This window comes from Orycteropus afer, unplaced genomic scaffold (assembly GCF_000298275.1).
Source record: "Orycteropus afer afer isolate SDZICR_OR568_19922 unplaced genomic scaffold, OryAfe1.0 scaffold00062, whole genome shotgun sequence".
In the NCBI taxonomy this organism is placed as follows: domain Eukaryota; kingdom Metazoa; phylum Chordata; class Mammalia; order Tubulidentata; family Orycteropodidae; genus Orycteropus; species Orycteropus afer.
In genome coordinates, this window is record NW_006921649.1 from 6,132,100 (window position 1) to 6,152,971 (window position 20,872).

The following is a 20,872-nucleotide window of genomic DNA, read 5'->3' on the forward strand; positions in this document are numbered from 1 at the left end:
ATAGTGCCTAAGGCACTTGACTGCTAACCAGAAGGCTGGCAGTTCAAACCCACCAGCCACTCCTTGGAAGGAAGGTTGGGCAATCTATTTCCATAGTGATACTGCTTCAGCAACCCAAGGAGGGGTAGCTATGAGTTGAGTACGACTCGACGGCACACAACAACAACAACAACTCACCATGGAAATAACTACATCCAGCTGCCCTACCACTCAACCAGGCCCAGCCAAGTTGACACACAACCTTAACTACCACTACATAGGCATATTCTCTCTAAGAAAAAATAAAACATTATGAATAATAAATGAGGAATGAAAGTGAATATTTACTTAGAATAAGAAAGGAAATCAAACAAATTACAAATTTTTAAAACCTAATGATTAGCACAAAATTGCAAAATCCAAACAAATGACATATATTTTTAATTAAGTAACTGCCATCATACTTCTATGAGACTTGTTTTCCTATGCTTTTGGGATGTGTACTCTTTTACTGTCCTTTAATATGACAGTAATTTTGTAATTTCATTATAATACAAAGAATAAGAAGATATTCAGTCTTTGATCCAGTGTACCAATAACCAAACTCACTGCCATCAAGTTGATTCTGACTCATCTCGACCCCCCTTTGGATTTCCAAGGCAGTAAATCTTTACAGAAGTAGATTGCCCAGTCTTCCTTCCATGGAGTGGCTGGTGGGTTTGAACTGCCTACCTTCTGATTAGCAGTCAAATGCCTTAGGCACTATGCCACCAGAGCTTCTTTTGATCCAGTATAGATGATCAAAAAATTATTTGAAATTATTTATTATTAGAAAACATTATTTCTGCTTCACAATTTATGATGGGTGGTATGTAAATCATAAGAGTTGTTAAATTTGGGAAAACTTCTAAAAGCTTTCTTAGTATTTCTGGGCATTTCAAGTTTTCTTTGGCAGTGAGTAATCTAAATACTTTGAATTGATGTTAGTTAACCACGGTGTCATTGATGTCCTCCTCATAATAGTGAAATAGGAATTCTACATTGGGCATCAAAATTCCAGTAATGACAATAAAATGATGAGCATTGTTTTGGTTACTTTGTGCTGCTCTAACAGAAACATACCACAAGTGGGTAGCTTGAATAAACAGAAGTTTGTTCTCTTATAGTTTTGGAGGCTAGAAGTCTGAGTTCAAAGTGCCAGCTCTAGAGATTGGGTAAAAGCTCTTCAACCTTGGACTTCAGCTCTGCCTCTTGCTCCTGGCCCACTGGAGCTGGAGGCTTCTCTTAACTCAGGCAGCTGCTGGCTGCTAAGGCTAACAAGCCCAAGATGGACAAATAAAATGGCACAGTCCAATATTACTAAACAACATGGCAGGCCACTAGTTCAAGTCCAGAGACAATCCCAAGATTGGCAGGAAACATGACAGGCTGCTAAATGAAGACTCAGCTACACACAGGGTCCAAGCATGCCAAAAAGCTGCTGAGACCCTTCTCAAAATTTCTCCTGACATACTAGAAGCAGATGGTATCCCTAAGGTGGCTATTCAGTTGCTCCAATTGATTCCACAATGGAGCTGATTACCAGTCCCATCGTGGGGAATAACTGCATCCAGCTGCCCAGCCACTCAAAACCATGCCCAGCCAAGGTGACAAACAACCTTAACTACCACAAGTACTGTAGGCCAGGAACATCATGAAAGCCTTTCCTATCAGAATTTAACTAGATGCTGAAGTGATTACAGACCTCATAAGCACGTCTCTCCAAGGCTAAACTAAATATATCCCCCACCTCAATATCACTTCAGTCCAAACAAAAAACAAATAAATAATGACACAATGTGTACCCCTCCAACTCCACCCATAGAACAGAGAAGTTGAAGTGGAAAGAGACAGCAATCTTGAAGTTAAACTATCTTATTTTTGCAAGTTTTACAAAAACTTAAGACCACATGAACCCAAGTTTGAGGCAGCATGCAGAGCCTTAGAAGGGACCTGTATTAAGGAGGTGGCCTGAAACTTAAGCTTCATTCCTTTCATGGCAAATCTACCTGTGTTTCTTATATATATTATCTTAGGGCAGGCATTAACCCCCATTTTACAGAAAAGTACATTGAGGTCCAGGGCAAAGAATAGCCACTGGCTCTACTTTTACAGCAGTGAGTAGGAGCAGCTTCATGGTTCTGAGCAGAGCATGAACAATTGGAGATGGTCAAGAGCAGTGTCTGCCCAACACAAAGGAGTCAGCCTCATTCCTTCCCTTCCATTACTCAAGAACCCATTTTCCTAGCCCTTACTCTCTGCCAGCCCCTCTACTAAGTATCAGAAATACAGAGATGAGTAAGTCATGCCTTGCTCACAAAAAAGTGAAGAAGATAAGCCCACTAACTCTATGAAACAAGCTGAGAATGTTGGGAGAGCCCCTGAAGGCTTCTCATAGGAGTAGGTGCAACTCTGTGCTATGAAGAGTTAATCCATCTCAATTCTTGGAGTCTTAGATACCACCTTTCCTTCAGAGGATGTGCTTAAAGTGTTGTGTTATTGAGGCCATGGACTGTCCCCTGTAAGTAGGTCCTCTGCCCTGAGCAGTATTAGCATGGACTGACTCAGTGATGATGTTAATTTGTTTTGTTGCCTGCTAATACTCACAATTGGACAAATAAGCAATATCATGATAAATGGAGAAAATATTGAAGTTGTCAAGATTTCTTTTACTTGGATTCACAATCAATGCCCATGAAAGCAATAGTCAAGAAATCAAACAACATATTGCATTGGGCCATTCTACTGCAAAAGACATCTTTAAAGTGCTCAAAAGCCAAGATGTCACTTTGAGGACTAAAGTATGTATGACCCACACCATGATATTTTCAACAGCCTCATATGCATTTGAAAGCTGGACAATGAATAAGGAAGATCAAAGAAGAATTGATGCCTTGAATTATGGTGTGGGCAAAAAATACTGAATATACCATGGACTGCCAGAAGGACAAACATAACTGTCTTGGAAGAAGTACAGCCAGATGCTCCTTGAAGGAGAGCATAGTGAGACTTCATCTCATGTACTTTGGTCATGTTATCAGGAGGGACCAGTACCTGGAGAAGGACCTCATGCTTGGTAAAGCAGTGGGTCACAAAAAAGAAGAAAACTCTTAATGAAATGGATTGACACAGTGGCTGCAACAATGAGTTCAAACATAGCAATGATAGTAAGGATGACACAGGACTAGGATGTGATTCACTCTATTGTACATAAGATCACTATGAGTCAGAACCAACTCAACAGCACCTAACAACAACAACAACAAGCTCCCACCCTGCTAATGGTGCTGTACTGGAGTAGCAATGACCTCAGCCTTTCTCCAAAGCTCATATCCATATGATCAGTTGGACTCTATACTCTCCAATGACTTGATCCCCCACCCCTGCCCTTCTCCTTCCCCTAACATAGATATTATAGTAATCAACTCAAAGCAGATTCTTAGGAAAGAAGTAGGTTAGGTGTGCAGACCCAAATCCCATCTAGTCTTTTCACAAAATCTTGACTAAAAAAGTAGAATTGATATTGCAATAATTAAGAGTCAAATATGGCTACCAGTGGTGGCAGGTAACATTTCACTTTCATTAAGCAATATAAAATAGGCGTGAGAATTCCCGGCTGCCACCCTGACACACCATGCTTTGCAGAATGAATCTTAAATTGCACTATGTCAGTCAGAGCTCAGGAGTTATCAGCATCATTTAATTATTTTTGCTAAAACTAACACATTGAAATAAAATAAAAAATATAATCCCTGTGTAAACCTACCACTAATGACAGCCCCTGGCAGAGTTCTGTGGTGCACCTAGGTAGGAATCAGGGCATTAAACCCTCTTTGACCATACCCTGAAGCCTCCTTCCCTAGCCAAGAGAAGAGAGATCAAGGTCAAGGATTCCTACCTTGACCTAGAAGCTTCCAGAATGGGGAACAATTCTTACATAAGGTCTTAGCATCTCCTCTTCTCCCTAATGTTAACTTTCAGCCACTTCCCTGCTGAAATTGAAATGTACTTTTGCTCTTAAAAGCCAACAAGACTTTTCTCAGAAAAGGAATGATAACTGGAGACTTTAGCTCCAATTTCAAGAGGGTGTTTTTACCTAAGAATAAACAAAATTCACAAGTGGAATGAATGTTACTGCAGTATTGAATGTTGCCTGTTAAAAATAATGACTATTTGGGGTCCCACTAGTAAGAGTGAGTTGGGAAGATGGAAGATGGCATGGAGTAGGAACAGGACATATTTCAGACTCTCAGCTCCAACAAGTATTCCCCAAACTTCATGCAGTTAGAAGTGGACAGGGGCACTCTCTTGGGTAATGCTGGCTCTAGCCTGTAACACCCTGATGGCAAACAGGTGGCACAGGTGTACCACTCTCCTTCCCATGCCCAGGGCAGACATTCCAAATGAGCCACAGCACTCTTTATTGTTGAGGTTGATTTAGTTTCAGAATTCTTCCTCCCGCTTGTACTCCCAGCAGCCATTACCAGTCAATGGGTATTGGCTCTCAAGATGTAACCTGTATGCCATCCCTTCCAAAGCCAGAAGTCTTGTCACCTGTTGCCATCTATGATATATGACAACAAAATTACTGGGTTAGGGAATTCAAGAATTGTCGTCCAGATTTCCAAAGAGTCCCAATGACTCCAAAGTTAGGAATGCTTCTCAAGTTATTGAGCCAAGAGTGATCAGTTAGAAGAGAGATAAAGAAAAGGACTGCCTTTTGTGGGTCCCCTTATACGAGAAACGAAAATGTTATGTTTGCTTTATCATCAATTCTTCAGCTAACTGTTTGTTCTTTTTTTCCTTCTGTTTTCTTTCTATAAAGAAATAAAGAGTTTAAACATAGGTAAGACGAAAAACTCTTTCCCATATAATTTGATATGGTTCGTTTGCTTCCTTGTGTTTGCTTTTTGTTTTGTGCTTCTTGTATAATGTTGTATGTTTTTATGTACCAAATATAGTAACTTTTTTATGTGCTAATTGTGTGTTGTGGATATGATAAGCTTTAGCAATTATGAAATGCAGTCAAAAAGCAACCAAATAAGCTGACAGTAATTAGAATTTCTGGGAGATGTAAGTGCAGGATAATGAACCCTCGGCGAACTTTTATCCTGACTGCTCAGTGCAGTCCATAATTGGGCCAAAGAGTTGAGGCAAACTTATGGCTTTTATAAATGCTGGACTGGGTTCACAAAAGCTTTAATGAACTGGAAACGGGTCAAAAACTCATTTTCAACTCATTAATGATTTTTTTTCCCTGGATATATGGTCATTTTTTAAAAAACAAGTTAATTGCCAATCTGCTGGTCAGAATTAATCCAACAGTCAGATGCATTGGGAATTTCTATGAAATTAAATCACTTTAGAGTAGGATGAAGGCTGTAGACTAAGTCCTTTAGGTGTGGATAGCCTTTGTCTTTAGATTGATCCAAGGTTATCATTTAAAACCATACAGGTATAATTCACATAGAGTGTAGATCACACATGTATGAACATACACTCAAACAGTGTCCTGAGAGGGGTGTAATATGGGCTTTCTGGAAGAAATAGGACATTGTTTTTATTTGGAAGAAGAGAAAAAACAATTGCTTTCAATACTCTAGGGCATATTTCTTCTCACTCCTTGAAATGAAAAGTACATGGTGCTTCTTCATTATGTTAGGTCAAAATTCAACAAAGAATGGAATCAAGTTGTACAAGGCCATCACTGTGGACATGGTATCAACATGCATAGGAAAAGTCTTCTGGCATCTTCTTCTTAGGTACCCCACATTGGTTGGTTACAGATACCTCATTTGAGCCCAATTTTTTTTTTTTTTAATAAAAAAAAAGAAGAACCAGAAATGTCCTAGAAGGATGCCCCACCCCTTCAACCACACATATCTGACTTGGCCTTTGTCATAGTCCCAGGTATGGAAGCACTGCTGTCCATCTGACCTGAGCTTCTATCTCAAGAATCTTGCTGGGAGGGAAAATGAGGCCAATGGACAAGAATGGGCCTCCCAGCAAGAACTGACCTCACACCTTCAACTGCCTACTCTTTTGCTAGAGATTTTGAAAAGCCTCCTGAAGAAAGCTCCCTAGAAAGTTCAGAATTAATTATCTCGCTCACAGATAGGCACAGATGAGCAATGCCCTGATCCTTCTGTTGATCACCCAGCTACTGTTCATTTAGTGACAAAGTGCAGCATCTAATTAAGAAATGGCATGATTTTTTTCCCTTTCTGTCCTAATTTGTTTTTCATATGTGGATATTCTCTAATGACTTAATAGCAAAAATGAAGAAGAGGAGGATCAAAGTAAGAAAGGAAATGGGAAGGAAAAGGAAAGGAAAGGAAGGAATCCCAGGTAGCCTACTCTTTCAAACAAGTTATCTAGGCTGGAATTTTAGAAAGACCTTGACTTCTAGCTCAATTATGTGTCTTAACAGCAGCCTGAGGAGAAGCTGGGATTAAAGATGGTCTTGATTCACAAAGTGTCCCTAAAAAAATAACTTTTTAGTTATTTTTTTTCCCTTAAATCAGGGAAGAACACAAAAGGCAGTGTTTTAATTAGTAATTTACCAGCTAATGTCCACAGGACAAATAGATCTAACACTATAATCACCCTTACCTCTCCCAAACCCTCTCCTCCAATAAATCCAAAGAATAATTGAAAAGTAACTGATACCGATAGGCTTGTGCTAATTTTAGACATAAGGTACCAAAAGCTGGCCTAACACCTTAGGACAGAGAGGCAGCCATTGCTTCCCTCCATAGCAGCATGGGAATAGCATAAGCATACAATCTGGTCCCAACCTTCAACTAGTGACAGACACTGCAAATGAAAGATCTGCAGGAGTTTGAACCACAAAGGACATTATAAATGATCTTAATTGATTTTTTTCCTTTACCAAATAAGGAAACTAATACCCAACATAGCCAAAAGATCTACCTAAGGTCACCAACTGGGTCAGATTTGAGTTTAGAGTTTCCTGTACTTAGTCCTGAACTAATTTCACATATTCTACAAGGGTTATTCTATTCTAGGACAGCTAGATCAGACTTAAGTTTAAAAGCATCCATGTCTTGGTCCCAGGCTATTTCCACCAATTCTATAGGTCTTCTCTGTCCTAGTTCACGTTACACAGGGCAGCTAGAAGCACAACAGAGGAACAGGTCCAGTCTTTGAGGCTTATCCCTTCCTAATACATTTTACACACAGAGCGGTACAGCTTCTACTATATAGTTCAGGACCCTGGTAGATCCTAGCTTCTGCCTGTAACCTCACTCTTACCCAAGATTTGAAAATTTCATCTCTTCTCTCAGTAATTAAGATTCTGGACATGATAGCAACAAGACGTCCACATTTCCCCACACTAGCACGCCAGTTTTATTTATATGGACACTGAGGTACAATAGAGAAGATGTGAGGGTGAAGATTGGAGATGGCTCTGGAGAGCGTGCCATTACTCCAGGTGGCCCTGGTGCTAGTGGTCCCTTTCCTTGGAAGCATTGAGGCATCAATAGATTGAAAAAGAGAATGGTGTCACATGGACTTTTTTGACACTCCCACTTGAGAACATGCAAAGCCCAGAGGGGGAAAATAAGGGAAGCTTACATACACACATAGTTGGTATTAAATAACTATGCTGTTCATAAATATAAGAGCACAGTGGGCCCTTTCATGGCAGGTAATGAAACAACTATTTTAGCACCATAGGGAACAAAAAGGTCTATGGTAGCATGAGGAGCTTAACTCCAATTAAAAGTAACTAAGAGCCATGATATGTTAAAATGCTGTTATGATGTTAGATTCTTTCCAGTTCACTAAAGTGGAAAGACACTAGATAAGGTAAGACCTTGCTAGGATTTTTGTCAGCCCTTTAGATCCAGTAGGCCAGCTGCATAGCACCTTCTCATTTCTCTTTGTGCTTCTCCTACTAAAGCAACAACCCGGCGCACAAGTACTACTTGGCAGTGGATCCTGTGTCCGGCTCACTCTATGTGTCTGACACCAACAGTCGACGAATCTACCGCATCAAGTCTCTGAGTGGAGGCAAGGACCTGGCTGGGAACTCAGAAGTCGTGGCAGGGACTGGAGAGCAGTGTTTGCCCTTCGATGAAGCTCGCTGCGGGGATGGTGGGAAAGCTGTGGATGCAACCCTGATGAGCCCAAGAGGTAAAGGTCATGAAGGAAGAAACCCCCCAGTACAGCTTGCTGCCAGCTTGTCCTTCTTCTTAGTGGAACTGAATTGAGCCCAGCAGTCCAAAACATGGCTTTCCCTAGAATAATTTAACTCTGGTAGATTGCTTTCATGTGTGGGTGGGTGTTTGAAAAGAAAAAAAAAAGCCACTTATTTATTTGAAGTAAACTTTGTCACCCACATATGCTACAAATGAAAAGTGGGATGGAATGCACCTGGAGATTTCTGACTACTGCCAGTCAAAGAGATGCAGAAGGAACTGGTGGCTTCCCTGGCCAGAGTGCCAGCTGTGTGGGCTATAGACAGAACAGAGCCCAGTGGGAGCCTCCAACCACCCCTAGACTCTCATGTTAAATAATAAATGTAAAGTCTTAAGTACAGTGCCTGGCATTTGGTAAATGCTCAGTAAATGATAGCAATTAAGAGTAGGTATAATTTCCAGGAGTTGGAGATGGGGGAGTTCTTGGCACCAATGAACCTGTTTGTAAAGGATTAAAGATACTTAAATATCAGTCATGTGAGGGTTACCATGAAAACAGTGGTACCATGAATGACGGATGCAAAGCCTTGTACCTGGGGACTGGGGTAATGATAAAAAAGAAATAGAAATCAATAAAAGTCAGTGTCATACCAGCCCCCTGCCGTGACAGGGGCATACTAAGGCCCAGTGTGCCCTCAGGGCCGTATTGAGCCTAGGCTTCATTAGAGAATACTGGTGAAAACATTTTGAATCATTGATTCTCAACCTCGTTGTGGCAATCAGTGGTGAAAGATATTCCAAGTAATTCGTGCCAATAATTTGTAAAGCAATGATTTTGGAAATAACTCTTTTTGAAAGAAAGCAGGAGTATAATTATTTCTTTTAATAACAGCACTCTCACTCATTTGCAGCCCAAGATACTTTCTTCAATTGGAAAGAAGGGGTGATGATGCAATCAGTACCCCAGAAATTATGCAGAACCCAGCACAATGCCTATGAGAAAGGTTCTTGCCTAAAGAGGATGAGAACCACTGCTCTCAATAGTGTGCTAATGCAGCCCAGTAGGGTCTCTGGTCTAAGCATGGTATCCCCACCTCCACCCCCTCAGCCCTGCACCTTTCCAAGAAATGCATTCACACTGTTTGTCTTGCTCAGGTATTGCAGTAGACAAGAATGGGCTAATGTACTTCGTCGACGCCACCATGATCCGGAAGGTGGACCAGAATGGAATCATCTCTACCCTGCTGGGCTCCAATGACCTCACTGCTGTCCGGCCCCTGAGCTGTGACTCCAGCATGGATGTGGCCCAGGTGGGACTCTCTTATTTCTCTCATCACTAAGAAACACCTGGTTCTTGGCCTGATAGTCTCACCTGTTCCAGGTAAGGTTTAAAGCCAAGTGGGAGGGGAAGATACAGAGACAGCCCCAGGTTTGATTGGAGAAAGGCTGAGATGAAGTAAGATGAAATGGAAAATGTTAGACATCAGGAGAGAGAGAAAGAAATCCTTCTCAGAAAAGTGTTGCTGGTGACACACTCCAGCCATGGCAGATTACAGGGTAGGAGTTGCTGTGTAATTACCTCTCTTCTCCATCATTATTGCAGGTTTGAGAACATTCTGCACAGTGTTACATGTCAATCAGAACTTCCCTGTTAATCTGAAATGATTGCATCCTCACTATATAAACCTTTACTTTGTGCAGGAGTAACTTAACACCGTCACTCTACAATATCCCCCACAGTGTGGTTTTACTCAGAGCTCTTCAGGGAAGGGAGCCTCACTCAAAGTTCAGCAGGGGAGGGGGGGAAACACTGCCATCAAGTGGATTCCAACTCATAGTGACCCTATAGGACAGAGTAGAACTGCCCCATATGATTTCCAAGGCTGTAAATCTTTATGGAAGCCGACTGCCTTATCTTTTTTCCTACAGAGCCACTGGTGGGTTCAAACCACCAACATTTTGGTTTGCAGCTGAATACTTGACCACTGCACCACCAGAGCTCCTCAGCATGGGAAACCAGGGTTTATCATGTGGATTCTCAACCAACCTGGAATATATGTTCACCCCTCCTATAGGAGCATTTTCAACTCCCAGTAACCTCATAAAATTTCAGCTCAAATTCCACAACTAACTTGCTACAGATTTTTGTTTCAAATTGCACAGAGGAGGCATGTGTTTGGTCCAGTTCATTTTTTTCAAGTGAACACTCAAGTTGTAGCTCACTGGCCATCCTGTGCATTGGCTGCCCTTGTGTCAGGAACACCTTCCAAACTTTTGGGTGAATTAGGTAGAGGTGCCTCCTCTAAGCCAACAGAACCTCCAGAGACCCCTGGCTTGATGAACAGAGTACAAGCTGGATTACATGAGACCCTTGTGCAGTTCCCTACCTATACAACTATACATGACAACTCTGACCCTCTTCCAATCTTCTAGGGCTGACAGTGAGCACCATGGGTAGAACTGGTGACCTCCTCTAGCCACCACAGACTATACAGTAGGAGATGGCTCTTTCTTCATGCACACTCTGTATAGACTATGGGTAATTGGTTCCATGATCAACATTGCTAGAATAATGTGTTACTAAAAGACTAAGTCTTTTTTTCCCCAGCTGCATCAAGCCAATATAAGTGCCCCACACATTTAAACCTTTGGCATGTTAGAGGTTATTCTTTAATCTGATGCCATATCATCCACAGGTTCGCCTGGAGTGGCCAACAGACCTTGCTGTCAACCCCATGGATAATTCCCTGTATGTTCTAGAGAACAATGTCATCCTTCGCATCACTGAGAACCACCAAGTTAGCATCATTGCAGGACGCCCCATGCACTGCCAGGTTCCAGGCATTGACTACTCACTCAGCAAGCTAGCCATTCACTCTGCTTTGGAGTCAGCCAGTGCCATTGCCATTTCTCACACAGGGGTCCTCTATATCACCGAGACAGATGAGAAGAAGATTAACCGTCTACGCCAGGTAACAACCAATGGGGAGATCTGCCTTTTAGCCGGAGCTGCCTCAGACTGTGACTGCAAAAATGATGTCAACTGCAACTGCTATTCAGGAGATGATGCCTATGCAACTGATGCCATCTTAAATTCCCCATCATCCTTAGCGGTAGCTCCAGATGGTACTATCTACATTGCCGACCTTGGAAATATTCGGATCAGGGCAGTCAGCAAGAACAAGCCTGTTCTAAATGCCTTCAACCAGTATGAGGCTGCATCCCCTGGGGAGCAGGAATTATATGTCTTCAATGCCGATGGCATCCACCAATACACTGTGAGCCTGGTGACTGGGGAATACTTATACAATTTCACATATAGTCCTGACAATGATGTCACCGAATTGATTGACAATAATGGAAATTCCCTGAAGATCCGTCGGGACAGCAGTGGCATGCCACGCCACCTGCTCATGCCTGACAATCAGATCATCACCCTCACTGTGGGCACCAATGGGGGGCTCAAGGTCGTGTCCACACAGAACTTAGAGCTTGGCCTCATGACCTATGATGGGAACACTGGCCTCCTAGCCACCAAGAGTGATGAAACAGGATGGACAACTTTCTATGAGTAAGTGGCTTTGTAAAGTGTCTCCCAAAGAGCCCTTACCCTGCACTGTCATCTGCATTAACTATCCATGTAGCTTTTAAATTTGCTTAGTTCTGTTGTCTTCCTAACTCCTAACTTTAATGTCTACTTATTGCTTCAAAATATTCATGTCTCCTCTCCCTGGCTCCTACACAATTCACTCTACTGGGTCTCTGATATTGACCACCCTCCCTACAAGAGTTTGGAATTCCCATTGCCTGCTTGCCGTTCAAATTTCAGGATATTGGACACGCACAGCACCTGGGAGATCAAGTGTTGATTAACTTTGCTGATTACTCATGTTTGCCATGGGTGCGGAAATTAGAACCTAAGAGGCAAGATCCCAGTGGGGCTTCTGTAATTTGCCAATAGTCCAGCATCACACTTGATTGCACAGACAGGTAGATAAACTCTGAATTTCCTCCTTAGCAGAAGCAGATCAATACAGATAAAGTGCTAGGTATATTAAAAGATGTGAGAGTTAGTCATATTTCCCCTAGCAATTATCTCATACTTAATAGTCCTGCTGTTTGTTTTGCCAAAAAGCTGTTTTCCCCAGCTCCTGCAGGCAGCTCTTGGTCAAACTGCCTGCTGCTGCAGGTATTAACTGGTGGGATGCTGGTTGCAGGAAGCCGCCAAGGCATAATTCCGCCAATTGTTGGCTGCAACTGTGATGGAATTTACAAGCATCTGGCTCTCCTTGGTGCCGAAGGATCATGTTAACCCCTCTGTACTTGGAGCCCTTGTTTGCCTTCTGTGTAGATGTTGCTACTAGCTGAGAATTTAGTAAGTTAGGGAGGGGGTGACACAGAGAAAGGGAGACTAGAGAGAGAACAGAAGACATCATTGTTGATCACTCTTAAGTCCAGGAATGCTCACTTCCTGTTTGTGTGCCAAGGGGCTTATGAGAATGCAAAAGGAAGCTATTGCCACCTGCTGGAGATATGTGGCTTTGCAGAATTGCTTTCTCTCCCTCTGACTTCCTTCTTTGGGCAAAGCTGTCTTTGGACTCCAGCAGCACCCTTCAGGGCACTGAAATTTGGTTATGCTTTACCAACCAATGACTCTGTGCCTGAAGACACCCTTTGAATGCCATCTTTAGCTCACAATGTTGTTGATAGGTGCTTTTGAGTTGATATCTATTCATAGTGACCCTGCTGGGACTGTGAGATCGAAACCAACTCTGGGTATATAACCAGCTTGTTGTTGTTGTTGTTATGTGCCGTCGAGTCAGCCCTGACTCATAGCGACCTCTCCTTGGGTTTCCGAGGCAGTATCACTACGGAAGTAGGATTGCCCAACCTTCCTTCCGAGGAGTGGCTGGTGGGTTTGAACCGCCAGCCTTCTGGTTAGCAGTCAAGTGCCTTAGCCACTATGCTACCAGAGCTCCCATATATAACCAGCTACACATCTCAATTATCACACAAAAGGTGACATCCAACCCCAGCCACTTCTTTCTCACTGGGGCTTGGCTGCAGAAGGACTCTGCAGGCTTCAGGGGGTGGGTTTATCATAGTCTTGTCATCTGATTGCCTGTCTCATGAACTGAAGTGGAGAGGAAAGGGTCTGACCTCAGTAGTAACCCAACCTGGATTGGGAGGTAGTTACTGACATATTCATTCCAAGTATAAAACAAGTAAAACCAGTTGCCCTCGAGTTGACTCCAATTCATGGAGATCCTACGTGTGTTGGAAAAGAACTTTGCTCCCCAGGGTTTTCAGCAGCTAATTTTTCTCTACGTGCCTCTCGTGGACTTGAACCTCCAAGCTTTTGCCTAGCAGCTGAGCACATTAACCATTTTCACCACCCAAGGATTCCCTGCTTACATAGCTTTAGCCAAAACATTAGAGAAATGAGTTAGAGTAACAAGGAAAAACACATCAAAGACTCAAAGAAACATCTGACTTTCAATGTGACCTTGAGGTGGGAGATTCCTCTCCACCCACCCTGAGACAAGAGCTGGGATGCAAATCTTCCCATCAACAGAAAGATTAGAAATCCTTCCCTTCGCATAGCACCTTCTAGAGAGAGGAGACATTTATTTTATGTCTCAGCTCTCACAACCTGACACAGTCCATATTTCGTTTCTTGGTTATTTTTGTCCTCCGCTTCTAGAATGTGTACACCATGAGGGCAAGGATTTTTGTCCATTTTGTTCCCAGCCACATCCTAGAGCTCTGAACAGTCCCTAACACATAATAGGTACTCAGTGAATAGTTGAATGAATGAGTCAAAGGCAGCCTCCAGCCCCAATTCCACCAACACCTGTCTGGTTCCATTGTTGGCTTTAAGATCCCACCACTGGAACTCATAACTCCTTGCTCCTAAAGGCAGACGTATTTGTGAGGAAACTGGAATCTGCATATTCTCACTCCATCAGAGAAGTGAGCAGAGCTATCGGCAGCTAGCTCTTCTTTGAAAGTTAAAGAGAATGTGTTTTTCTCCCTGTAGCCCCTGAAATTCTGGTCCTAACTCCAATTCCCTGTTCCCTCAAGGTAGCAACTCTGGCTCCTATTATTTTTCTCATAAGGAAGCCGGGCAGCCTGCATGTTGTAGGCGTCTAGGAAATACAATGGAACTGGATTAAATCCTTGCTTGGGTCCCAGGGAAGGAAGCTCCTCCACACAGTCCCTAGTGGCAACTGGAGGTGGGGACACTCTTGGTTAGTGAGTACTATGCTAACCACCCTAAACCCAAACACTTAGAATTTCTTGATTTTCCAATTTTCAAATACCTTTCTTCTGACTATAAAATATGAGAGGAAACCATATTAATCACAAATAATTTCTGAAAATTGAAAACATAGAAAAAAGAAAGATGAGTCAAAAATACCACACAGAAAAAGCACCATTAGCATTTGTTGCTTTAAGTTGCCACGGAGTTGGCTGCAAGTCATGAGGACTAGATGTACAACGGAGTGAGATGTTGCCCGATCCTGCATCCTCCTCACATCATTGGTCTGCTCAAGTCCATTGTGTATTTCAAGTGCCTTCCAATCAGGTGCTCATCTTCCAGCACTATATCACACAAAATTCAGTTGTGTTACATAGGGTTTTCTTTGGAAAAATTTTGGAAGTAGACAACCAGACCTTTCTTCCCAGTGTGTCTTAGTATGGGAACTCTGCTGATATTTGAAATACTGGTGGCATAGCTTCTAGCATCACAGCAACATGCAAAACCACCACAGCACAACAATCAGATGGATGGTGGCCATTAACATTCAGATGTCTATATTTTCAGGGAATTTTTTCTGCATGTAAATACTCATATTTTTTTTCCAAAAAAAATACAAATATTTTATCTGTGGAGTGTATTTTGTATTCTGTTCTTCCCACTCAACTATATGTGCGTTTTGTATGCCAAACCAAACCAAAAAAAAAAAAAAAAAAAAACCTCACTACCATCAAATCCATTCCGACTCATAGCAACCCCCTTTGGGTTTCCAAGGTGGTAAATCTTTATGGAAGTAGATTGCCCAGTCTTCCTTTCATGGAGTGGCTGGTGAGTTTGAACTGCCAGCCTTCTGCTTGGCAGTCAAATGCCTTAGGCACTCACTACCAGAGCTCCTTATTTTCCATGCCAATCAATAAAAAGCTATGTCATCAATTTTGGTGGCATCATAGGTTTGTATTTCATAAATAGATCATCAGTTATTTAATGATTGTTCAATCAATGAACATTTAAGTTGTTCTAATTTGTCACTATTGTAAATAGCATCTTTATACTCATCTGAGAGGCAGTGTCTTTAGCAGGTAAAAAGACAAAGGAGAGAGAGCCCCTGTCTACAATTTCTACTTGGAGGGCCTGAGTCAGTCTCCATCCCTGTTTATAGTGGTTACAATAGAAGGGCTTTCCATGGGGAAGTATTATCTCTCCCACCTACTGCCTAGTGCCCTGAGAAGTGATTAGACTGGGACAAAGGGCTGGGACATAAAGCTCTCAGTTCTCCCTCCTCACATCACCACCTTTACCCCAATGTCACTATGGCTCCACTCTCAGCCTCCAAACATCTGGAGAGCTTTGTTGTTTCTGTCTATCCCCCAAAGCAAAATTCTACAGATAGCTCAAAGCCTGATCCAGGTGTGCATTCATTCATTCAAAAAGCATTCACCAACCACCAGCAGATATGATGTTTTAGTCTAAGCACTAAGCACATACCGTCACATAAGCTGCAGCGGTTCATTCCACTGTTCACAGGTCCTCCCCCACAGAGATCCTCCACGGAGGTTTGCCTACTCTCAGATGCTGCACAAGCTCCAATCTCCATCACTCAGGACCTGCCAGCTGGTCTGTTCTTCTTCCCAGATCAGAAAGGGTCACACCCAGAGGTAGCACTATTTTAAAACCTCCCAGTAAAATGTCTCATTGTTCTCTCTTCCTCCCTGATCCTTCCTCCAGGAACAATGCTCATCTAGATGAGCTCAAAGACCTCAACTCTCAGACCTTGGAAACTGTCTGGTTTCCTTTCCTGGGGCATAAAGAAGTCCCAGCTTTCTGCATACAATTAATCTTCCAGGGTGGGGAACCACTCTTCCAACTGATACAGCAAGGCTTCTTGCAAAAGGAGGTGGGAAAAAACTAAAACCCATCAGTTCAGAAAAGAGTAAAGAAAGCACACATCCATAAAAGAAACAAACACTTGCTGTTGAGTGGATTCTGACTCATGACAGCCCATGTGTGTCAGAGGAGAACTGTGTTCCATGAGGTTTTCAGTGACTGAGATTGTTCAGAATTTGATCACTAGGCCCTTCTTCCCAGGTGAACTCTAGGCTCCAACCTTTCAGTTAGTAGCCATATTAGCCATTTGTACCACCCAGGAATTCCTTTCTAAAATACACACACACAAAAAAAAAAAATAACTCACTGCTGTGTAGTCACACCCAACTAATAGCAACCCCTCCTTGGGTTTCTGAGGTGGTATCACTATGGAAGTAGATTGCCCAACCTTCCTTCCGAGGAGTGGCTGGTGGGTATGAACTGTCAACCTTCTGGTTAGCAGTCAAATGCCTGTAAAATAAGGAGGACCCAATTTCAGGCAATTTGCAAGGAGCAAGGTCAATTAAGTAGTCAGGAAAAACTGTCCAAGGAGGCTGCTTAGGGAGCTGAGCCTGGTTGATTTGGGGCTATAGGACAGGGGCAGTTACCTGCTGACAGGTCCGCTACAGTAGAGCTGAGGCATAAAGAGAGCATTTGCTGAGACTGACTGTCCAGAAGGCTACTAGGGCACAAGTGGGATGAGGTTGGACAAGTGTGGAGGACTAGGACATGGATGTCTTAAATGTCAGATTTTGATTTGATGGAACAGCCAATGGGAAAATAGTGTGGTTTGTTCAGTAGAGAGCACATAAATAAAAGAACAAGTGATGCTGGCAAGTCACAGTTCTCTCTAACTTGGGAAAGCTGAATGAAGACACATGGCCTAAGACCACGTGAAATGTCTTCACTGAGCTAAAGTTAGTTATCGTGGAGGGAGTAGAAGGTGTCCCCACTTTTTCTCAGGGCCAGGTGGGGATTTGACTGTGACGAAGGGTACCCCTCAGTGTGATGTACCACCCAGCCACTCTGCCTCCCAGTCCCCCACTGGCCTCACAAGTCTGCCCCCTATATGAGTCTGAGTGTTGTGAATGTTTCTGTCTGGTGTGTCTGTCCTCCAGCTATGACCATGAGGGCCGCCTGACCAATGTGACACGCCCCACAGGGGTGGTGACTAGTCTGCACCGGGAAATGGAGAAATCTATCACGATCGACATAGAGAACTCCAACCGCGACGACGACGTCACTGTCATTACCAACCTCTCTTCTGTGGAGGCCTCCTACACTGTGGTACAAGGTAAGCCCACTCCTACCTCCTCCCACTTTGTCTCCAGACCCAGATCCCAGCCAAGCCAGAGGAGAGAGTTATCTGGCCTGCAGAACTTGCCCTTAGCTTTCTGCTATAATCAAATGTCCACAGCAAACAAACTCTAAATGTGATCACCCTTATAGAAAATTATTTAATCAGATACATGGGACCATCATCTACCAAAGTCTAGATATGTGGAAATGTGCACATACTTTCCTGAGGATGGGAGTTTTTATTCCCACTTACTCTCTTCCCACTCCCTACCCCTCCACCACCACTGTGCCCCACCAACCCAACGCACATGGATAAATTATTTTCTCAAAGGCCTTTTATTCTCTTGCACTCATCAATAGAATTTTTATCCTATTCTGACCATCTCTTTTATGTAGTTGTTTGTTAAGTTGGTTGCCCTGGGATCAGAGACATTATGCAATCTCTCCCCAAGACCAGGATCTCCACAGTTTCTAGACGACTCCCATGGTTATTGTTGCTGTTAGACATGACATGCCATCCAGGACAAGCACGGGGACTGCCAAGAAAAGGAATTGTGCAGATTAATTTTTCTTTTAATTAAGATATAATGGCAGTGGGCTCGCCCGTTATCAGAGGATAAAAGTGTCCTCTCGGTAGATAAATGGTGACATTTCTGGACTATTATCCCCTGACAGAGCCTGTTTCAATGACTCTATTTCGGCCCTGCCAAATGATTAATGATGTAGATTCTGTACTTCTGCATGATGGTGGGATCACAGGAATGACAGGTATATACTTTTTCACTATGCCAAAAGCCAACATCTCTGAGGCCAGCCCAGCAGGGCTCCATTGCCCAGATAATCAGAAAGCAACATATCTGTAAAAGGAGTCTCATACTCACATTTCATTCCTATAACTTTTCGATAAAGGAAAAGGTCAGAAGTCTGACTGACTAGTGTAGATTCCATTCGGAAAGATAAACACATGTTATTAGCACCCACTAGCTCAGACTACCTCATGTTATTTGAATCTCTCCAAAATTCTCTTGAGTGAAGATGGCATCAGCAGCAAAAACATGAGGGGAGGGGAAACTGCTGTCTCTGAATTTTCTGGAAGAATCTTGGGCTTGATTTTCAGTGGATCTGACCTGTGACTAGACTATGAGCTGCAGGTTAATTGGTAGGCAGAAGGGAAAAAAAATTAAGTAATTTTCCTTTCATTTTTTTTATTCTATTTAAGCAAAAATACATATGTTAAAGATCAAGAATTTGATTGACACAAATTGTGTAGGCAAATGGCATCTTTAAATGTTGAAATTTACTATTAATAATCTTCAGTGAGTAAAAGAAAAATATGATGGCATAATTATTTCTGGAGTGCCACATATTAATAATGTTTTTCTTCACACGGATCAGTCGCATCTCTGCTACTCACCTTAACACTGGATGTGTGCTAATTGAAGGCAGCCTTAGACTGACAGCTGCAAAATACCATGGAAACCTATAAAAATAGGGGCTCTGTTCTCTTTTTGCTAATAGAGTAGATAATTCATTTCCCTATCCCCACCCCATTACATTTCTCCAGATCAAGTGCGGAACAGCTATCAGCTCTGTAATAACGGTACCCTGAGGGTGATGTATGCCAATGGGATGGGCGTCAGCTTCCACAGTGAGCCTCATGTTCTGGCAGGCACCATCACCCCCACTATTGGGCGCTGCAACATCTCCCTGCCCATGGAGAATGGCTTAAACTCCATTGAGTGGCGCCTAAGAAAGGAACAGATTAAAGGCAAAGTCACCATCTTTGGCAGGAAGCTCCGGGTAAGTGGTTCCATCCAACATGTTACCACAAAGTGGTACAGGATATACAACCTGTCCTCACACAGCTTAGAACATGTCCCAGCTTCCAGGTTGTTACTGTTCCTTTTTTCTCTGGAAAAGGCAGATTCTTCCCTGAGAAGGTAGAAGTCATATATCTTCAAGATTCTTCCTTGAGGAGAAGGGTTCTGCATTTCCTAAGACTGAAAAAGGTGGTCATTTCCTGCTGAGAGGATTTATGTTATGCTGTAGCTAGAGATAAGGAGCTCTAGTGGCGTAGTACCTAAGCCATTTGACTGCTGACCAGGAAGCTGGTGGTTCAAATACACCAGCCTCTCCACAGAAAGAAGACTGGGCAATCTACTTCCGTAAAGATTTACCACCTTGGAAACCCAATGGGGGGTCGTTTTTTTGTAGCTAGGGGTGGCTTTGGTCTTCTTTCCACACTTAACATTTTTCCTCAAGGCTCCCTCTGTGACCAATTCAACAAACGTTCATTTTACCAACTATGTGTAAAGTGAAGGAGCTCTGGTGGCACAGTGCCTAAGGCATTTGAGTGCTAACCAGAAGGCTGGCAGTTCAAACCAACCAGACACTGTGGAAGGAAGATGGGGCAATCTACTTCCATAAAGATTACCGCCTTGGGAACCAAATGGGGGTTGCTATGAGTCAAAATCGACTGGATGGCAGTGAGTTTGGGTTGTTGTGGGGTTTTTTTGTTGCTTTGTTTTTTTGGTTATGTGAAAAGTGAAGTCACTGGGTAGTGTAAATGATTAACCCACTCAGCTGCTAACTGAAACTTTAGAGGTTTGAGTTACCCAGAGATGCCTCAGAAGAAAGCCCTGGTGATCTACTTCAGAAAAACCAGCCATTAAAAACCCTGTGGAGTACAGTTCTACTCTGACACACATGAGTTGGAATTGACTCAACAGTAACCAGTTATGTGCCAAGCATTTTGCTTAATAGTGCAAGGATGAAAATATAAATGCTGTGTTCTTTATCCTCAAGGAAGTAACAGTCTGGTAGAACAGGCATACATAGACATAGGTACACTCAGGGTCTGGTGGGATGTCAAAGGAAGAGCTATCACTCAACCTGAGGGGATTAGGGAAGATTTCCTAAGAGGAAGTAACATCCAAACACAGCAGGAAGTTTGAATCAACCTCAGCTCCCCCAGACAGGCAACTTGTTCCCAAGTCACATCTTATAAAAACTAAATGAACTATATAAACAGTTGAATGGAAAACCAATTTGCTCTGTAAACTTTCACTCAAATCACAATAAAAAGTTAAAAAAAAAAAAAACACTAATATATAACAGTTACTGAGCACTTTTATGATGCAAGCACTATCTTACATGTTTTTAAAACCAGTTGTCAAGTCAACTCTGACTCATGGTGACCCCATGTGTGTCAGAGTAGAACTGTGTCCCATAGGGTTTCCAATGGCTGATTTTTCCAGAAGTAGAT

The 20,872-nt window shown here is 42.7% G+C and overlaps 1 protein-coding gene across 1 annotated transcript in view; it reads left to right on the top strand.

The window, feature by feature from the left end:
• The window catches only part of TENM2 (teneurin transmembrane protein 2), a 1,334,042-nt gene that overhangs the window by 1,275,010 nt on the left and 38,160 nt on the right, over nucleotides 1–20,872 (top strand). The window contains exons 20-25 of the mRNA XM_042780802.1: nucleotides 4,844–4,864; nucleotides 7,946–8,178; nucleotides 9,339–9,493; nucleotides 10,880–11,754; nucleotides 17,427–17,602; nucleotides 19,172–19,407. Coding sequence (XP_042636736.1) covers nucleotides 4,844–4,864; nucleotides 7,946–8,178; nucleotides 9,339–9,493; nucleotides 10,880–11,754; nucleotides 17,427–17,602; nucleotides 19,172–19,407 — 1,696 coding nt within the window. The remainder of the gene's footprint in view (nucleotides 1–4,843; nucleotides 4,865–7,945; nucleotides 8,179–9,338; nucleotides 9,494–10,879; nucleotides 11,755–17,426; nucleotides 17,603–19,171; nucleotides 19,408–20,872) is intronic.